The following is an 18,538-nucleotide window of genomic DNA, read 5'->3' as shown; positions in this document are numbered from 1 at the left end:
GCTTGTATTTTTATCCAAAGCTAAAAGTATGTCATTTACAACTCTTGTAATAGCAGTTTCAGTTGAGTGGAAATTCAAGTGGCAATGTGGTGCAGCCTTATCTTATGAAACACAGACACAACCAATGATAAGAAGTCAGAATGGTGGTTGTTGATGCCAAACTGTGTTCCCCAAGCAGAAATACATCCTCTGTTCCAATCTCCCCTCGGACTTTATGCTACTCCCTGGCTCCCCACCCCCACTTCACCATGGCGGACGCATTTCTCGCGTCCCAGCAGCCAATGCTGCGTCTATGCATAGGATGTCTATGGCGTAACCTACATGAAATAGAACCACTAGGTAGCACGATTTGATGGGAGCATAAATCTGCGCTTGACGTAACCACTGCGTACAGCGTCACAGACGGTAGTCCTCCTTGAAATACAAAACAAGCATTGCGCTGCAAAGTCCAACAGTCTGCCTGACTGCCTCCTCTCTCGTCCCAACTCAAACATGGACTTCGAAAAGCTTTCGATTGCCACAACAATTGCGCAGAATAAAAAGTTGTATCTTGTGATCGGAGGAGCGGGTGCTGCGGTGGTCTGCTTGGGTCTGGCGTGGAGAAGTTTAAGGAGTAGAGAAAAGGTCCGAGTTGGAGTTGTATCGCAACTTTTAGTTCACCCTCTGAAGTCCGGGAAAGGCATCTCAGTGGCTTTGGCAGAATGCCACCACATCGGATTAAAACATGGAGAACTTCGGGATCGGTATGTACTGGTTCTAAACTAAAGGAAAAGTGATCGGGGACAAATGAGTGACAGCGGTTTTGGACTAAAGAGTGACAGTGGTTTTGGACTAATGAGTGACAGTGGATTAGGAATAATATTCCTAATCCACTATCAATGAAAATGCAAATGATGAATCCGATTCATCATTTGCATTTTCTCTGGTTAACGTTACGCATGGACCGAACTTTGCAAACAAATGTTGCGCTGTTGACCATCGTGGGCTGGAAATGTGGAGTAAAAAGTATCCAAAACACGTTATATAGATCCGTATATCTAAATGGACGGGACAGTTTTTGTTTATTTCGTAGTGGGCCGTTGTGTTACTGCAAAATCAAAACGTTGCCCATTCTGTGTTGACGAACCGAGCTGGAGGCGGCACTCGGTCAACAATAAGTAATCTATTATCCAGAGAGTTGACACAGAAACACACACACACCACAAACTTGTATAATGTATGGTGGTACTAAATATAGTATTGTTTTACTATATAGGCCTACCGTATGGTTTTATTATAGGTGATACTATAGACTGTATTGTGGTACCGTGTACTGTACGGATCTATAGGCTGTATGGTGGTACTATAGACTTATTGGCTACTATTGACTGTGTGGTTCTATAGACTGTATGGCTCTGACGTGTATTTACAGGCACTGGCTGGTGGTCAAGGAGGACGGTCACATGGTGACCGGGAGGCAGCAGCCGCGACTGGTGCTGGTGGCCCTGACCAGCGACGGCGGGAGGCTATGTCTGAACGGTCCTGGCATGGAAGAGCTGCAGATGCCCCTTCAGCAGCCCCACCACCCCATCATGGACTGCAGGTGGATCATTTGTTTTGGTACAGCAGCGTATGATTGACCTTAACTTGGTCTGAGTAGCGCTACTGCCACAGGCTGTGTGTCTATTTGTCATCTTCTCCTTTGGTGGAACATCATTCTGTTCTAAACAAACCCCCATCGGGATTTGATGATGATGATGATGATGATGATGATGATGATGACGATGACGATGACGATGAGGAGACTGGTTTGGGTACAGTTGTAATTTTTGTAAAAAATCTCAATAAAAAAGTAGCAGGGAAAGATAAATATAATGTACCAATATGTTATCTTGCATCCGGCGCAATTGACTTAATCACTGGCGCATGTGTCGTTGATAGTTTGCAACTGGCGCATAGCGTCCTTTTCCCTCCTGCGCCACGCGTCTGTAAATTAGGGAATGATCTTGCGCCCCAAGGGGCGGTTCGGCGAAAGGAGGAGGCGTGTTCTGATATAGCACCGTTCCCAGGTGCTATTTTGCAGTTTCAGAAACCACTTGCGCCACAAACCAGGAAATACCTGGTTTAAAGTCAGTGGCGTGTTGTTCAGATGCTATTTAAGTGACAGTGTGGAATGGAACAATGGGATTTTGTGTTTTTCGAAACAATACATAACTTACTAACCTTCTCATTCTCCTCCTCCAGGGTGTTCGGTACGGACATCCAGGGGAGGGACTGTGGCGACGAGGCAGCCCGCTGGATCACCCGCTTTCTGGAGGGGGAGATAGGCTACCGTCTGGTGCACTTTGAGCCCCACATGGAGCCCCGCAGGTCTGCCGACCAGGAGAAGCTGTTCTCCCAGGACGAGGTGAACCTCAGCCTGCCGCAGGCCGGGCTTGGTTGTTTTTCTTTTCTGAATTACTAACTAATATTTGCTTGCTCTGCCGAAGTTAACGGCAGTCATGTCTTTTTTGTAATTCACTAATCAAACTGAATTCATTATACCCCTGCTTAATAAAAGCTGTCATGTCTTTCGGAGGTACTAGTTGCTGTTCTTCAACCTTACAGAAGGTGGCATATCCAGACGTTGGGCCTGTGATGCTGCTGTCGGAGGCGTCAGTTGGAGACCTCAACGGCAAACTGCAGAAGGACGTTACGGTGGAGAGATTCCGTCCTAACATCGTCGTCAGTGACTGCAATGCCTTTGAGGAGGTACTATTCTCCTTCGATTTTTTTACCATGAGATGCATATTTTCATTTACTTTCAATTTTTACGAGTGCGAGATAAACAATCCAATGCAAATATCTTGAACACAGCTTTTTCTGAAATCCATAAATGTTACTTAAACTTGGAAGTCTTATCCCAGTTTATAACTATTACATTTTGTATTAATCTTTCTTTACAAATTTTTGGGGAGGGAAATGTAAATACAAAACAATAGTTGTTTTGTAAAACTTCCGGGTGACGGTTGAGCAGTATGGATGCTTGAATATTGTGCTCCCTAACGGCAACACGATAAACGCTGCAAAAAATTTAATATGTTACAAAGAAAGATGAATGGACTTTGACAATGAGCGGAGGATCAAAGAAATGAAAGAAGAAAAAAGTCCCGGACGGACAAGGTAATTAAATAAATCGTTCTAACGAGGAAGGTGACAAGCTAACACCTTAAGCTACAGCTATGGCTATTCCGCAAGATAGCTTAGATAACATTAGCAAGCAAATCCAAGCCATACAAAACAAGCTGAAAATTGACCTGAAAACTATCATCGCGACATCACCACCCAAGTGAAAAACGAACTGGCAGAGTTTAAGGAGGACATTAACCAGAAACATTAACCAGAATAAACGCAGACGTCCAAGAGCAAAAGGATAAGATAGACGCCAGTAGTAAGAGTTTTATCTGTATATTTTTGAAAGAGACATGTAGTCGAGACAAGTTTACATAGGAAGACATAGTCTTCTCAGTCTACCTCAGTAGGAATATTTTATTTTATTTTCACATTTATTGTTATTTGCAATACACCAAGCGCTTATTTATGTTTTATACATTTTATTTTCACAGTTTACTAAATATGCAGCTGTATATTTTCAAACAGGTGAGGCCTGCACTACTGTGTACATTTTTGTTATTTTGAGAGGTATGCTTGCCTATTAGATCAGAATATAGGCTTATGTAGGCCTTTGTTTTAATATATCTCTCTGTTATACTGTGAAGCTGTAGGCCTGTCAACACTTTTATGCACAGCTGTGCTTTGTTGAGAAAAAAAACTAAACTAAACCTAAATAAATTGTTGATGATGATTACTTGTGGTGTTGAGTTAAAACTACACACTTTGCCCGTTTTGTTCAAAATATCTTATTTCGCCATTCAAAACGAAAGATATTGTGATATGAGTTTTGGTCCATATCGCCCAGCCCTACTTTGACACGCGTTGGGAGGTACCGAGACCGAACCTCGCAGGCAGGCAGACGGGTGAGAGGACGGCTGCAAGATTTCCAACACACTGAAAACAACGCGAGATGAATACCGGACACTAAGTATAAATGTGAATAAAATATCCTTAAATTGTAATGCCGGTCAAAAATAAGTAAAAAATAAGTTGGTGTCAAATTCGACCTGAAGGGATATCGATTTCAGACATGTTGGCTCAAAAGGGACTGAAGCACAGCCGGCTACAACATAGTCTAGTATGGGCAGATCTACCCCTTATGGGTTACATCTAACTACTAGCTGTGGAAGGCATCTCCCCTCGAAACTAAAGGGGAGTCAACATACTGTATGAGGGTTGTTGACATCTCTTTTTGGAGGTCGCCTCTTCTGTTTATAGGTATGTTCAGGGACGGCTGGTATAAATGGGCTAACAGGGCTAAGCCCTTCCTACCTTTTGCAGTAAAAATAAAAAAATATTCTTATAAACCATAGAACATATTGTTTTATATTTTGGTAGAACCTAAAGCAGCAACAGCACCAAAAAATGACAGAAAAACCCAGGATACATGATATATCTTGGGTTTTGTCCAGTGAATGGGCTAAATGTATTCAGCCCAAGCGGAGTAGCGTAACTTTCCATTCAATTTTGATTGACAGGTATCACGCCCCCTTCATATGCTTCCCATTTGGGCTAAAGTCATTCAGCCCAAGCACAGTTGCGTAAGCGTCCATTTCATTGTGATTGGCAGGTGTCGTGAAACGCCCCCATTTGGGCTAATTTCATTTAGCCCAAGCACAGTAGCGTAAGCTTCCATTGACGTTTGATTGACAGGTGCCCTGACACGCCCCCTTCATATGCTTCCCATTTGGGCTAAATTAGTTTAGCCCAAAGGCTGACCTTGGACTTACAGCTAGCACAGTAGCTACAGTACAGTGACCTTCGACCAATCACAGCACAGTAGCGCAAGTGCAGTATGGCGTATGTGTTTTTAAACATATCTATCATAATTTATTTATTTGAATAAACTTTAAATGTATCCATGAAATTTAGTTGTTTCTGTCACACAAATTAATTAAATGCTGACTCATCTATGTAACATTTTATTATTACGCAGTGCATTACGGAACGCACTGCTTTTACTGTCAGGAATGCTGTCAGAATATGTCTGGTAGTAGTGCATTTGTAAGCGGGTCAACAACGTTTCGTATCGAAACATTAAAAAAGCATATGTCTAAATAACCCAACACGACGTGACAAGTGTGTAGAGAAAGTGGCCCCTCTCCCAGCTGTATTTCAGCGACAGGCAGTAACAATAAGGTTCTCTAAGGAATCGGAAATGATCCAATTTAATGTTGCATACAACATTGCCAAAGAGGAGTTGCCATTCACCAAATTTAAATCCGAAATTATTCTCATGAAGAAAAATGGATTAAACGTCAACCCGACGTATAGCAATGAGATGGCATGTGCACAATTCATTGCGGTAATAGGCGACACCTTAAAGCAAAAGACAGCTGCTGACGTCGGAAACGCCACATACATGTCCTTCATGATTGACGGCGACACAGACGTCTCTACCAAAGAGTGTGTGATCGTCTACAGCCGCATTTTGCGCAAAGGGAGACCGGTCAATATTTTAATTGTTTAATACTTTAAGCACAAAAAAAGTTTTATTTTGCTTAATGGTTTAGTTTGAAATGTTCAATTTCAGCTCAGTGAAGCACTTTAAACACCTTATTTTTCCTCAATCATGGTGTCTGGAGCCCTGTGAAGTATTGATAAATGTAATGCATTCGTTAGCCCACCCACCCAAAATCACCACCAGCCGTCACTGGGTATGTTACATTATGTTTGTTTGTTTCATATTATGTTCAGCTCCTATGGTTATTGCACTGTTAGCCTGAGGGGGAGACACTACAATGTGAACAGACTAAAAGCAGCCTGTTAATACCAAACAAGATTGTATCAAACGAATGTCCCTAGATTTTAATGGCTTAGGAAACCCAGTCAAAAGAGCTACAATTATAGCTAAAATGAATAAGGGAAGGACGCAGATTGACTTCCTGCAAGAAACTCACCTTTCACAAACGGAACACAAAGTTCTGTTTGACAGAATATTTTGCCACATTTATTATATTTGTTTTAATCTTTGCCTGTTTGCATACCACAGATCCAGTTCACAGTTGGGATGGACGAACATCTAGTTTTATATGGGGGTAAAGAACCCGAGATCCAGCTGCCTAAAGACAAGGGGGGGGGGGCTTGCACTTCTTAACTTAATTCAGCACAACTTCGTCCACTTATTTACTGGTGTAATGTTGATTATGTAGCTCTTTGGAAAGATATTGAAATACCTACATCTGGGCCCGTGATTCAACCACTAATTGGGCAGAGAAATTCCTGCCCATACTAAAGAAGAGGAAGAATTAAACCCAATAACAACATCAACCTTAAATACATGGTATTCAAACAACTGATACATTTACCTTAAATACATGGTAATCAAACAACTGAAGGGGGAAGGTAACTTGGTCTATTAAAATGGAAAGCTTTTGATTAAGAATTCAAACCGGGAATTTCTGATAGCAGATTCAAACTGTGGACTCAGATGGGTCTAACAGCAATATGCAAGGTTATTCAAAAGGGTGAAAAGAGAAACTTTCAAGATTTAATTTACCTATGGCCTAAAAAATCGGGACTTATTCAGATTCCTACTATTGAGGGATTACTATTTAGAAAGAATTAAGAAAAATGCTGATGAGATACATCCTTTGGTAAAAGTGATTGTACAATCTTACAATGATGTCATTCCCAGAGCTGTGTCAGTTCTGTATTCTGCTTTGATGGAAGCTAAATATGATTCAACGTTATACGTCGAAGCTAAATGGGAAAAATAACTGAGTGAAAAGATCCCGGACAACATGTGTAGTTGTATGGTTTATTTTCCACATTATCATAGTCACATGGATGGAGAGAATTTAATTTTTATTTGTCAACAAGAATACTAGTCAACAATTGAGCACTCAACAACCCTGCTGGATGGATCCTAATCGTACGCACGTGTTTTGGAGCTGCAGTAAAATATAACCTTTCTGGGATCATATCCACGTTGTGCTGTGCGAGGGACTAGGATACAAAATCACCCGATCTTGTCTTGTCTTATACCTGGGACATATGGAAGGATCTGTGCAAAAAGAAGACCAATATTTGAAAACGATTCTTCTTGATGCCGCAAAAAGAAGCCATCACTAAGAACTGGCTCCAGTCTGTTGAACCTGACTACAGACTGCTCAACATTATCGGTGATATTCAAACGATGGAGAGACTCACATATAGATTAAAAACTAAGGAATACTCTTTTCCTAAAGGCTGGGATAAATGGTTACTGTACATGTAAAAAAATGAATGGTAAAATATTTCTTAGATCTAATGTGGATTATCCCCCAACAGGCACTGTTCCTCTTTAATTTCCTCTCTTTATATCTTTCTCTCTAACTTTTTCTCTCCTTGGCTGTACTCAAAAAAGAAAGTACAAATAAATTAATCATTAGTTGTTCTTCTATCCTACTTTTCTAGGATTCTTGGACGGAGCTGCTGATTGGCGATGTCAGACTCCATCGTGTAATGTCATGTGGAAGGTGACCCAGACCTAGCTTCTGAAAAACCCTTTTACGCTTAACATTTTCAACCTGTTGGTCTCACATTATGCAACAAATCTAAACATTAATGGAATTTTCTGTTATTTTACTGCAGGTGCATTTTCACCACCGTTGACCCAGAAACTGGTATTATAAGCAGGAAAGAGCCCCTGGACACACTAAAGGGGTAAGGTTGAAGAGTAACTCTACATTTATGTTTTTTCGTTATTGGTTATATATTACTTTTTTTAAAGATTGAGTATCATCAGTGTTTGCTTGTTTTTACTAACTTCTCTCAGCAAAAGAGATTTTTTGGAACAAAAATAGAGTTTTAGTTGGTCTTAGTCAAGTTGGCCATTATTTATAGCCTAGTGTGCAATGTGTTGTATGTACTCCATGGCACAAATTACGTGTCATTTCTAAACCTTCCTGGTTGTAAAGTTTGTACTATCTTTTTTATAATCAGATATCGACAGTGCCAACCGTCTGAGGCAGAAATCTACAAAAAATCACCGTTGTTTGGACAGTTTTTCACCGTCAAAAAGACGGGAATCATACAGGTTGGGGATGTAGTATATCGGATTGGTCGCTAGGAAGTGGAAAAATTGTTGTTTGCTGTTGGCGATCACTGTAATTTAGAACTCTTTAGCAGCATAACAAAGGCCAGTTCCTTGATGTACATTTCCGATGATGAAACATTGATGGCAAAAAGTGAGATTAGATCTCTAGGCAAATTTTGCAGTCCTCACAATAATATATAATTAAATAATTCAAGTCCTCCACCCACACACGTCCTTCATAATCAATGTGTGTGTGAAGTACATGTAAAACACTACAGAGGACTACAGGGCTCACTTTTCTGTACACTAGTGTGCTAGTATTTGCTGTATTGTACTGTTATTCATAAACTAATTGGGATTTTTTATAAACTAAGATTATTAGGCAGTTTTACATCTATATGTATACTAGTGTGTGTGTAGTACAAGCATGCATTTTTGCATGAATCCAATAGCCCACAATTCTTATTTGATGTAAATAAAGTTGACATTAATAAATTACAAATAAATGAACTTCATTTTCATTTATTTATTCATAAATCCAAGTCAAAGCCATAAATCCAATTCACTCATTGATATGGGGAAATATACCTTTTTAAATCTCCAATATATATTTCCAACAAAAGAAATATTTATTTTGAAAACAATTCAAGACAAAAGTATGGAGAAACTGACGATGAAACAACAATGTGTCAAATATAAGATATGCCACACAACATTGCAACAATGTAGCCTACTTTAGATCTTCGCCTATGTATCTATTAGATGATCAGGTATAGAACAGGTATACAGAATATTGAATTAATTTGATGTGGCGGAATGTGTGGAATTATGGTTATTAATATGGACTCATTTCCACCTAGACATTTCAGTTATGACTCTCAAAGACCTAATTATTAGTACATTTTCATGATGGAAAACCTGTAAATTGACAATACAGCATATAACAGAGAAGAGCGCAATAGGCCTAATTCACAAAGCGGCAATTTGTTTCTAAAGGCTTTCTGGGCGGGCGAACTGAATGTGGAATTCTGCATGCAGTTTCCCCAACCCAACTAGCATTTAGAACCAAGATAGCTACTAGCTAGGTGCATAAAAGCCCATGGACATCATTAGCATATGGGCATTGTCTCCCAGTGGACAGCTCAAGCCCCCAGCATCTTCTTGACCATGTAACCCGGCATGTTGTAGATGAACAGGCCCAAAATAGCCACCAGCAGCAGGAGAAACACCAGCTTGATGACCAGCCAGCGGTATTGGTTACACACCAAGTTCTTCATCGCTTTGAAAGGAATCAGGAACCACAGCAGCGCAATATCAGGGCGGCTGGAGGAAGGAGGGAAGGGAGCACGCATTAAAGAATTGACTGAGAGAATTCAGCTCCAGCAAGACACAGACTATCCATGATAGACAATGACAAAAGGAAGGGCCTTTTTGGCTGCACTATTCATTACTTTGTAGCAGTGAATAGTTCAATTTCAGTCAATTCCAGGTATACATGTAAATTAAGGTTGGGGATTTGGACAACTTGCAACATGTAGGCATTTGGGTTTGCCCCACAACTTGCGGTTGGGATTCAAACACCCTTACCACTAGAATACCTGGTTGGTAGATGGGTGGGCGCACAGAAAAATAATTTCAATTGAAACATAAATTTGAACCCGAAACCGCTCCTCCACCGTATACTGGTCATACGAGGGAGGTGCGTAGTCTGTAGTTTAGCTGTACCGCACAGCTCATGTGTGTAACTGTTACTGTTATATCAGAGAGACTACCCAATAGGCTTTGCACCATGATTGGTTTGTATGCGAGACATGTTGAAGTCATTATGGATGGTGTAAGAAGAACGGGGAAGCGGTGCGTTTGAGAGTGTACAGGAAAGACTCAGGACACACGGACATGGGAAGGACGCAATAATTGGACACTGAAGGAACTCAAGAGAGCTTTATTCACAAATTCCAGGTGTTGTGTATGTATATATGAAAACCGCACTCCAATAATTCAAAATCAACATACGTCCAACTCGAAACAGCTAGACCAAGGCAAACATTCTGTGTTTGTCTAAATAACGCAACACTAAAAACGAGAAAAGAGAGGGCAAACACAAAATAACTTTACTGACCAGTCTGCATTTCATTGAAAGCTTTAAGGTAAACCCTCTACCGACTTGCAACGTGGAATCGATTGACGATCCGAAAATGTGTATAGAAAAATAAGCAATTCCAGACAAAGCCATAAGTATGCACCCGAAACCCTCCATAATGCCAATATAGAAAGCATTGTTTTCAATACCCTCCATAAGGGATCCTCTTTTGAACAGCAACACAATTGTTTGATTTTCACAACAAGGCCAATGCAATATAACTCCCACAGAGGATTCTTTCCCAGTCCTATACTACTTGATTATTTATTCAGTTGCTTTAAACAAAAGCAATTTACAGCGAATTAAGACGTGTGTCATTAGGAAGCAAGTAGGAATTGGACATCTTTTCAACAATGCCTACAGGTCAGACCGTCCCTGCGGACATCGGAGTTCGACCCAGTACCTCTCGTCTGACCCGGCCTGCTACAATATGCTGCACCCTGAAAAATACATAATACACCTAAAATACATTCCCTTGAAGAGTAAGAAACTCGAAACCTCTAGCTTTTCCCTGGATATGTGATAGAGGCTATATCACAGCTTGACGTGGCTACGCCCCTAGCATCTTCTTAACCATGTAGCCGGGCATGTTGTAGAGGAAGACGCCAAATAGGGCCAACAGGAGCAGCGCCGTGACGATCTTGATGGTCAGCCACCTGTACTGGTTGCACAGCAGGTTTTTAATGGCTTTGAAGGGGGTGAGGAACCAGAGGAGAGCGATGTCTGGCCGGCTGGGGGACAAACAAGATATCATCACCGTTACAAAGAGCACACCTCTTTTGCCTACCACAGAACATTTCCATGTCTGTCGTGTTGTTGTTTTTTCCTCTCCATAACTTTGTGCCATTTGTTTTCTGTCCCTGTAAATTATCTATTTTTTCCTTCAGTTTATTCCAACAGATGCCAAGTCATAACATTCATTATTTTTTCCAAATGCTGACAAAATATGTTAATTAATCACAGAAAATGGGTTAACGAACAGTTAAAACTTGTTGTGAAGCCAAAAGAATGCACACCACAGTATATCAAGTCAATCGCTTTGGTCAAGGGGCAAAAAACTCATCTATCATTGGCTGTTGTGTGTGCCAAATGTCCATGGGTCTCCTCTTGGTTGGACCACCTGAGTGGTGGATCAAGTGGACTCGTAGATGCCCTTCTGCTTCACCAAACTCCAGGGGAATCTCCCTGTTAGTTTGGCGATACTTTCTTTTCTTCTGGTGTTAATTCCGCCATTGCGATGCCCTTCAGTGTTCTTTTTTTCTGCCCTTATTACCTGGTCAATGGCAGGAAGTCAGGACCAAATACATGCCTGCAGATCGCTCTCCTTGTGGTCCTGGTTTTGTTTCCATCACCTCCCCTGTCCACTGGAGATGCACTTTTCCAACTCACCAGGCTCAAAAGCATTATGTTTGAGTCTAAAAGTGGACCAGATGAGACAAGATCACGGTCATGCAAACACCTTTCTTCCGTTCCTTATTCTTCATTTCTGCTCTCGCATTAAGGTACATATAGCAGACCCCCATGGGTCCTATCCTATCTTCTCTTTCCTCGGTATTGTCTTGGTTTCTCTGCGGCTGAATTGTATAACATACAAAATGCCTCACTTGTGAAATGGTGTGTTATTTAAATCTTTCTTTTTTAGGGTTTCTTTCTTTTTGTTGTTCCTTCTTCAGTAATTGCCCCCCCCAGTTCCTCATCATAAAAAATCTTGTCGTCTTCAACTTTATACGGCTAAAATATGTTGGTGATAGTAGCCCAAACACAAACATGGTTTCAATATTTGACCAGCAGCGTTGATTCTTCACCAGTTCTGACTAAATAAAAAAAGGCAAGATGGTGTTTATTTCAAGTATTGTGTATGTAGCGCTGCTATAGGGCAGACATCCCAAACTGACTCCAGATTACCCCAAAAACGATGCCTTTGGACTAAGTATGAAGTATACCATAACCAACCATTGTTTACTGTCTTAAAGACTAGGAGGTGAATGGGTAGGGGGGAAATCGGGCCAACTGTGAGAGATCGCCTGGTGAGGCTAATCAAGTTCCGAGCCTCTTCTTCACCATGTAGCCGGGCATGCTGTAAAGGGAAAGAGCCAAAGGGACCAGCAGGAGCAGAGCCAGCCCCATCTTGATGGCCAGCCACTTGTACTGGTTTCACACAAAGTGCTTAATTGCCTTGTGTGGTGTGAGGCACCAGGGCAGCTGGGGGGGGTAGGACAGGGAACAAACGTTTAAGACCACCAAAGCAGGGGTGGTCGGTTATTTGTATTCTCAAACATGCAACACATGTATGCAAATGTGGATTTGACTGGGATAAGTGGAAGATAAGGCAGAAGGGGCGAGAATACAATTTAAAGACAACATGAAATTCATTTTTTCGTTTTTGTTGCTGGCTTGTTCCCAGATTCATGCATTAACAAAGCATGCAAGTCATGCAAAAAAATGATATCTTGACTGATTTTCTTATCATCAATAATCGCTAATGAGCCAATCACAACCCTAATACACTTTGCCTCTTGGCGTGGACATACAGTGCATATGGGGCTGTCCTAAAGACTTCATGTGAAAACTGCTTAACAAGGAAAAAAATAAGGACTTTGATGAATACATTTGAAGAACAACAATCTTTATTTGTTTTTTAAATGAAAGAATAGTCAAATCTTTTCATCAAAGTCCGATATATATATTTGCCCCGGTAAGGTGTTTTCACATCTTTTGTAGAATTTTAAGCCTTTGAGGACATCCTTACATACGCCACATTACAGAAGCAACGTGTGCTCTCTGAATGCCATTTCACATTGTCTTTAACAAAGTTGAGAGTCTGAGGAGGGATACAGAGGCACGACTTACCATGTGACCAGAAGATCCTGGGGGCCGTCCAGCACACACACACACAGGTGTGTGTCTTTCCTAAGTGTCACTCCTCAGGTGGAAAAAGTCCCTTATCAGTGTTGTCTCTATTTAAAGTTTTATTTATTTAGTTATTCTTTTTATTGTTTATAGGCAATTTAAGGTTGTTTATGAGTTTTTTTTATACATGTATTTTATATACATGCTACTTGCCAACGTTTATGGGTATGTTTATGTTTGGTTATGTTTAGGACCAGTTCATCACTTTAATTGACACGTTTGATTTCCCTTTTAATTTAGTTTAAGTCACAATTTAGCTTCGAGTTCTCCTTCGGGATGGGAGGTGGCGGACGTTGGATCACACGCCCACAAGGCGTGGGCGGATGCTGGGAACGTGTTGGTTTCACTACAGACTGCAGAGGAAATTCAGAGTGAACCACGGTCGGAGTCTCAGGGGAGGCCCCCCGCTTAGGACACAGGAGCACCGGAGGAGGGGGAGGAGGGGGGAGGGGAGGAGGAGAGATAAAGAAGAGGAGGAGGAGGGGGGGAGGAGAGAGGAGGAGGGGAGGAGGAGGAAGAGGAGGATGGGGTCCATACTTGGGTTTCTCCAGTGGTTCTGGTTCATTGCGTCCCTCCCCAACAGGACCTTTCTCGGCCTCCTCCCCGGTCATGAGGTGCAGCTCCGCCTCCACCTTGCCCTGCGAGAGAGATGTTGTTCAGGGCACTATTGCTCGGTAGAACACGCCTCCCGGTGGGACCTTGACAGACCCACCCACCCCGCTGGGATGTTAAAACACACCCCTTAGATCGAACATGGGGATCCTTCTTACTTACTTTCTTTCTCCCTCCCATTTATGGGCACATGCGTTTGAGGGAGGTTAGAACCTGCCATTTTATTGAGCACAGCTACACATCAGATCAATCATAATCATATACACTGTGTGCCGCAATGCATTTCAGAGACCACGTACTGTCAGTTCAAACTCGTCCTCCTCGTTTCTGGCCACAAAGGGCCACCATCCTTTGATCCTCTTCTGCTTGAAGATGGACACCATGGGCATCTCGGCCTCGTTGGTCACCATCTCAATGGTGCACTGCTTGGGGGTCTTGGCGCCCCGAGGGAAGCGGTTCAGGTCCAGCTCGATGGCGCCTGCAACCGCATAGATTAAAAATAAAATAATTAGCATCCCCTCTAGACCACTACGACACATGGCCTAACGATGTCTTACTGGACCAAGGATCAGAGATTCTCGCCGGTCAGCTGGACACTTGTGGGGAGGAATCACAAATACAACAACGCTCCAATCTCTGTACACCATCAAACGATTCAAGAACGCGTCTGGTCATCATTCAACCGCTTCGCCATCTTACGGTTAGAAAACTGGAATGTATATCTTAGTTTCAGACACCCAGACGGGGACGCCCGCCGCACCTAAGAAGTCGTCCGCAGAGAAGTGGTCGGCATCCCACACTTGGAGATTGAGGCGGGCCGGGATCTTGTACTCCGTCTCGTCCCAGGCGAACATGGACTCCTTCTTGGAGATGACGATCTTCTCCTCGGCCATCAGGTAGTCGAAGGGGTAGACGAAGCGCCAGTTGAAGTTGCCCTCGCCGGTGATTGAGTGGTAGTGGACGTCGGTGTCCTGCTTGTCCTCCTGCTGGCCCTTCAGCCAGCTGTGGACAGGGAGCACAGCAGAGAGGGACACCATACAGATGTTATAGCCAGCCAAAGAGGTTACATACCTTTTTAGGATGGCTGGTTCTGCTGGTTCAATACAGCCAGCCATACATCAACAGAAAAATATTGCTATGATCGATATGTATAATAAGGGTTTGTTAGTGTATTTCCAGAAGGTATGTTACTGTTTTTACAGAAGGTTTATGTTTACAGGTTTGAAGTGTATTCAGATAAGCGTTGTCCCTGTTTATTTACAGGTTTGTTAGTGTTTTTACAGAAGGTTTTTTTCTGCGATTTCAGAGGTTTGTTAGTGTGTTCCGATACGGTTTGTCAATATGTTTTTACAGGTTTGTTAGTGTGTTCAGATACGGTTTGTCAATGTTTTTACAGGTTTGTTAATGTGTTGCGATACGGTTTGTCAATATGTTTTTACAGGTTTGTTAGTGTGTTGCGATACGGTTTGTCAATATGTTTTTACAGGTTTGTTAGTGTGTTCCGATACGGTTTGTCAATATGTTTTTACAGGTTTGTTAGTGTGTTTTCAAAGGTTTGTTAGTGTATCCACAGCAGGTTTCTTTACCCTCGTACAAAGATGTCACTGGACTTCTCCCCGGTGAAGATGTCATCGTCCTCCAACACAACCTCATCTGTGTTCCAGATGATCACCCTCAGTTCAAACCTGACAGACAGACAGACGTATAGAGAAGCAGACGGAGAGATATACATAGAGAGAGACAGACAAAGATATGGAGAGATGGGCAGACAGACATTTAGACATTTAGAGAGACAGACAGGCGGGACAATTTTAGCAAAGAATGCAAACGTTCACCTGAATATAAAAGGACAACTTTGTTCTGGTGTAACAGAAAGATACACTGCCCAACAGAAACAGGTGGTTTGTTGGATCTGGATCCACACTATGTACACTGGATGTACTCTGAGTGGGAGAACCTACTTCTTTGGCTTCCGTGGTGATATGTCGAGGGCGGGTCCAGGGGCAGTCATCTCTTTAGGGAACATGTCCACCCACATTTCGATCCTCCCCTGATCGCAAAACATCACAACATGTTAACATGTCTTTAGGGAACATGTCCACCAACATCTAGATATACATTTCTGAAGGTACCCCGCCTACAGTTACCAAACGAGCAAGTCCGTTTCGGCGCCCCCTCCTACGTAGGAAGGGGGCACGTGAATATTACCTCCAACTTCCCCACCCCCCTCCAATCAGAGCAAAGCTAAATTTTTTGGACCAGCAGACGAGCGCTGCCGGACTGCCGGTGGAGGAGACATGGAGGACAAAGGGATTGTGCTCCCCCCGCCGGAGCTGCTCCAGAGGGGGGAGTTTGGCGGCAGTCCGGCCGCTCAGCCCCGGGAGTACAATCCCTTTGTCCTCCATGTCGCGTTTCAATATGGGCTAAAGAGAGTCAAGGCCAAAGTTCCTTTCCCCCAATTCTTCTCAACCATAGCCGAGATAACCCCCACTACGAGTCTTTACTTGTTGTGGAAGTACCAGAGATGTCAGACGCAGTCTTTATTATTCTTAATATCATCCGAGGCGCACATAGCTTTTGGCCGTGATATTAGATACATTATATAAATACCTAAATATTATATTATCTAGATATAGAGCTCCAGGGGTCCGCAAACAGCAACAATCACTTCTCCATGCTGTGGTACACTCTGACAGCGCATTGGTCAATGGGCAGCAGCTCATTTTCTTTTAAGCTAAAGACACCAGAAACAGCACATTCTGAAGGGAGTTAACCAGAGGGGAATAGCGCTAGGCGATTTTTTTCCCTAAAAGCTATTACCAACAAACAGCTTCAAAAACATGTTTTCTGGAACTCATATATACAATGTTTACCTGTTGGGAAAACACCATAATATGTCTCCTTTATAATGTCTCTTTAGGGAACATGTATACCCACATCTACACTCAAAACATACCTTTTCACACTAGCCTTACCCACCTAACTCCCACCTTATTCTTCATGTTTAACCTCTGTTTTTCTTTTATTCCTAGTCTGTCTTACATAGTTTTGATGGCAATATGTAAAGCGTCTTAGAGTACCATATTAAGCGCTATATACATTTCATTTATTATTATTATTATTATTATTATGTGTGTGTGTGAGCGCTCTGACGCTGTTGAAACACACCAAAGCACAGGAGTAGAGCACCATCCCTTTCATTCCGCTCATGTGAATCAATGAGGACTTCCACAGCGCAGGCGCAGCTTGAGCTTAGCACTGTGGAACAGGGGGTTCTGTTATCTCCCCCTCCGCCCCTGGCTTCAGACACGTTTCTTTAGTGAAGTGGAACAGAGAGGCCCCGTGGGGTTCAACAGGTCTCCGCTGGGAGGACCTTGACGGGGGACGGCCTCAGCCTCCGTCTGAGCCTCAGTGTGTTTCAGACATACCTGTTCGATCCCGGGCTTATCAGGGTGGAGGAGGGGCCGGGTTTCTACATGCTCGGGGATCAGTTTGCAGCCCACTTTTGGAATGTCCTCCCAGTGCCTCAACACCGTCAGGGCAAGGTGCTCCTCGGTCGGCTTCTTCAAACCTGCTCATCAACATCATCAACATCATCATCATCATGACCCTCATCGTCGTCTCCAACACAATTATCATCCCCTTCATCATCTCAGAATCACCACCAACAACATCATCTTCGCCACAATCATTAAATTCACCACCATATTTTTTTCATTACATCATCCAACCTATGATAAATAACATAGACATATCTACCAGAATCACAGCAAGCAATGTGTGATATTAAACGAGGATCCAAGCTCTTAACTAAGCGAACTGTAGCAACAGCGCCACCTCCGGTCAAACGCATGCCATTACAACAATCACAACAACTAATCCCGATTGGCTCAAACTGGTGTAGAAGTGATGTCACTTGGAAACTTAGGAGGGCAACCAATTTGAGCCAATCAAAAGGGAGCGCTTGCAGTGCTATGTATTTCATGTCAGTACTCGATGTACTCTATAATGACAGGACGAAGGAAGACGTACCGTTGTCATCCTCTATCTCGGTGCCAGCCATGAACACTCGATTGGCGACCTTCACCCGACCCCCGGGCCCGTAGTGAGGCCCGTCCAACTTGCCCTCTTTGCAGAGCTTAGCCAGGACATGGGATGGCTTCATGGGATCCCGCCACACATTGTAGCCGTGGCTAAAGAAAAGAGATCATGTCAGATACAATTCATGTCAACATTTTTAATGAATAAAGATAATAAAAAAAAATCATATATCTTCTGACACATTGTGGACCGTGTTGTGAAACCCTAAACACTAATCACTCCGCCCTCACTTGGCCGCAGTAGTGCACTTGTGACACTAAAACACTCTGCCCTCACATAGCCACAGTAGTGCACTTGTGACACTAAAACACTCTGCCCTCACATGGCCACAGTAGTGCGCTTGTGACACTAAAACACTTGGAGCTCACATGGCGTAGTTGGAGGCCACGCCGCACGTGGCCCTGTGTTTGCTGAAGTAGCGGTTCTCCAGGTCGATCCTGGTTTCCCCGATGAGGTCGTCGGTTCCCACCATGTCCCAGTCAAAGATGGACACCGTCAGGGTGGAGTCCATCGGGAACGTGGCTTCGATGTCGAACGACCTGATCAGCGGGAAGGGAAATGCAGATATTAATTGTATATCTTTGTGTTCCCAAACGGTTCCCTGGGTGGTCGGCGCCTCATTC

The 18,538-nt window shown here is 42.9% G+C and overlaps 2 protein-coding genes across 2 annotated transcripts in view; one reads left to right on the top strand and one right to left on the bottom strand.

Annotated features, from left to right (window-relative positions):
- The first annotated feature begins 358 nt into the window (after positions 1 to 358).
- On the top strand, positions 359 to 8,662 carry LOC132457565 (mitochondrial amidoxime-reducing component 1-like). Its single transcript, XM_060051818.1, has 7 exons — positions 359 to 743; positions 1,412 to 1,582; positions 2,224 to 2,386; positions 2,587 to 2,730; positions 7,531 to 7,592; positions 7,708 to 7,779; positions 8,059 to 8,662. Exons 1-7 carry the CDS (start codon positions 493 to 495, stop codon positions 8,183 to 8,185), a joined length of 990 nt encoding a protein of 329 aa, XP_059907801.1. The 5' UTR covers positions 359 to 492; the 3' UTR covers positions 8,186 to 8,662.
- Positions 8,663 to 10,078: 1,416 nt separating this feature from the next.
- Positions 10,079 to 18,538, bottom strand: part of LOC132457566 (otoferlin-like) — a 30,151-nt gene continuing 21,691 nt past the window's right edge. The window contains exons 34-42 of the mRNA XM_060051819.1: positions 18,284 to 18,454; positions 17,847 to 18,007; positions 17,243 to 17,385; positions 15,776 to 15,864; positions 15,401 to 15,499; positions 14,575 to 14,816; positions 14,114 to 14,292; positions 13,740 to 13,840; positions 10,079 to 11,023 (exon numbers count right to left, since the gene is read on the bottom strand). Coding sequence (XP_059907802.1) covers positions 10,843 to 11,023; positions 13,740 to 13,840; positions 14,114 to 14,292; positions 14,575 to 14,816; positions 15,401 to 15,499; positions 15,776 to 15,864; positions 17,243 to 17,385; positions 17,847 to 18,007; positions 18,284 to 18,454 — 1,366 coding nt within the window. The 3' untranslated portion in view covers positions 10,079 to 10,842. The remainder of the gene's footprint in view (positions 11,024 to 13,739; positions 13,841 to 14,113; positions 14,293 to 14,574; positions 14,817 to 15,400; positions 15,500 to 15,775; positions 15,865 to 17,242; positions 17,386 to 17,846; positions 18,008 to 18,283; positions 18,455 to 18,538) is intronic.

The sequence above is a fragment of the Gadus macrocephalus genome, chromosome 5 (assembly GCF_031168955.1).
Source record: "Gadus macrocephalus chromosome 5, ASM3116895v1".
Taxonomy (NCBI): Eukaryota; Metazoa; Chordata; class Actinopteri; order Gadiformes; family Gadidae; genus Gadus; species Gadus macrocephalus.
This window is presented reverse-complemented; position numbering and strand designations above follow the sequence as displayed.

What these genes read in the sequence shown, in the direction of transcription:
- LOC132457565 (XM_060051818.1), top strand. Translation starts at nt 493, where the DNA reads ATGGACTTCGAAAAGCTTTCGATTGCCACAACAATTGCGCAGAATAAA. An exon ending in CACCCCATCATGGACTGCAG is followed by an intron (nt 1,583 to 2,223) that starts GTGGATCATTTG and finishes CTCCTCCTCCAG; the next exon opens with GGTGTTCGGTACGGACATCC. An exon ending in CGTGTAATGTCATGTGGAAG is followed by an intron (nt 7,593 to 7,707) that starts GTGACCCAGACC and finishes ATTTTACTGCAG; the next exon opens with GTGCATTTTCACCACCGTTG.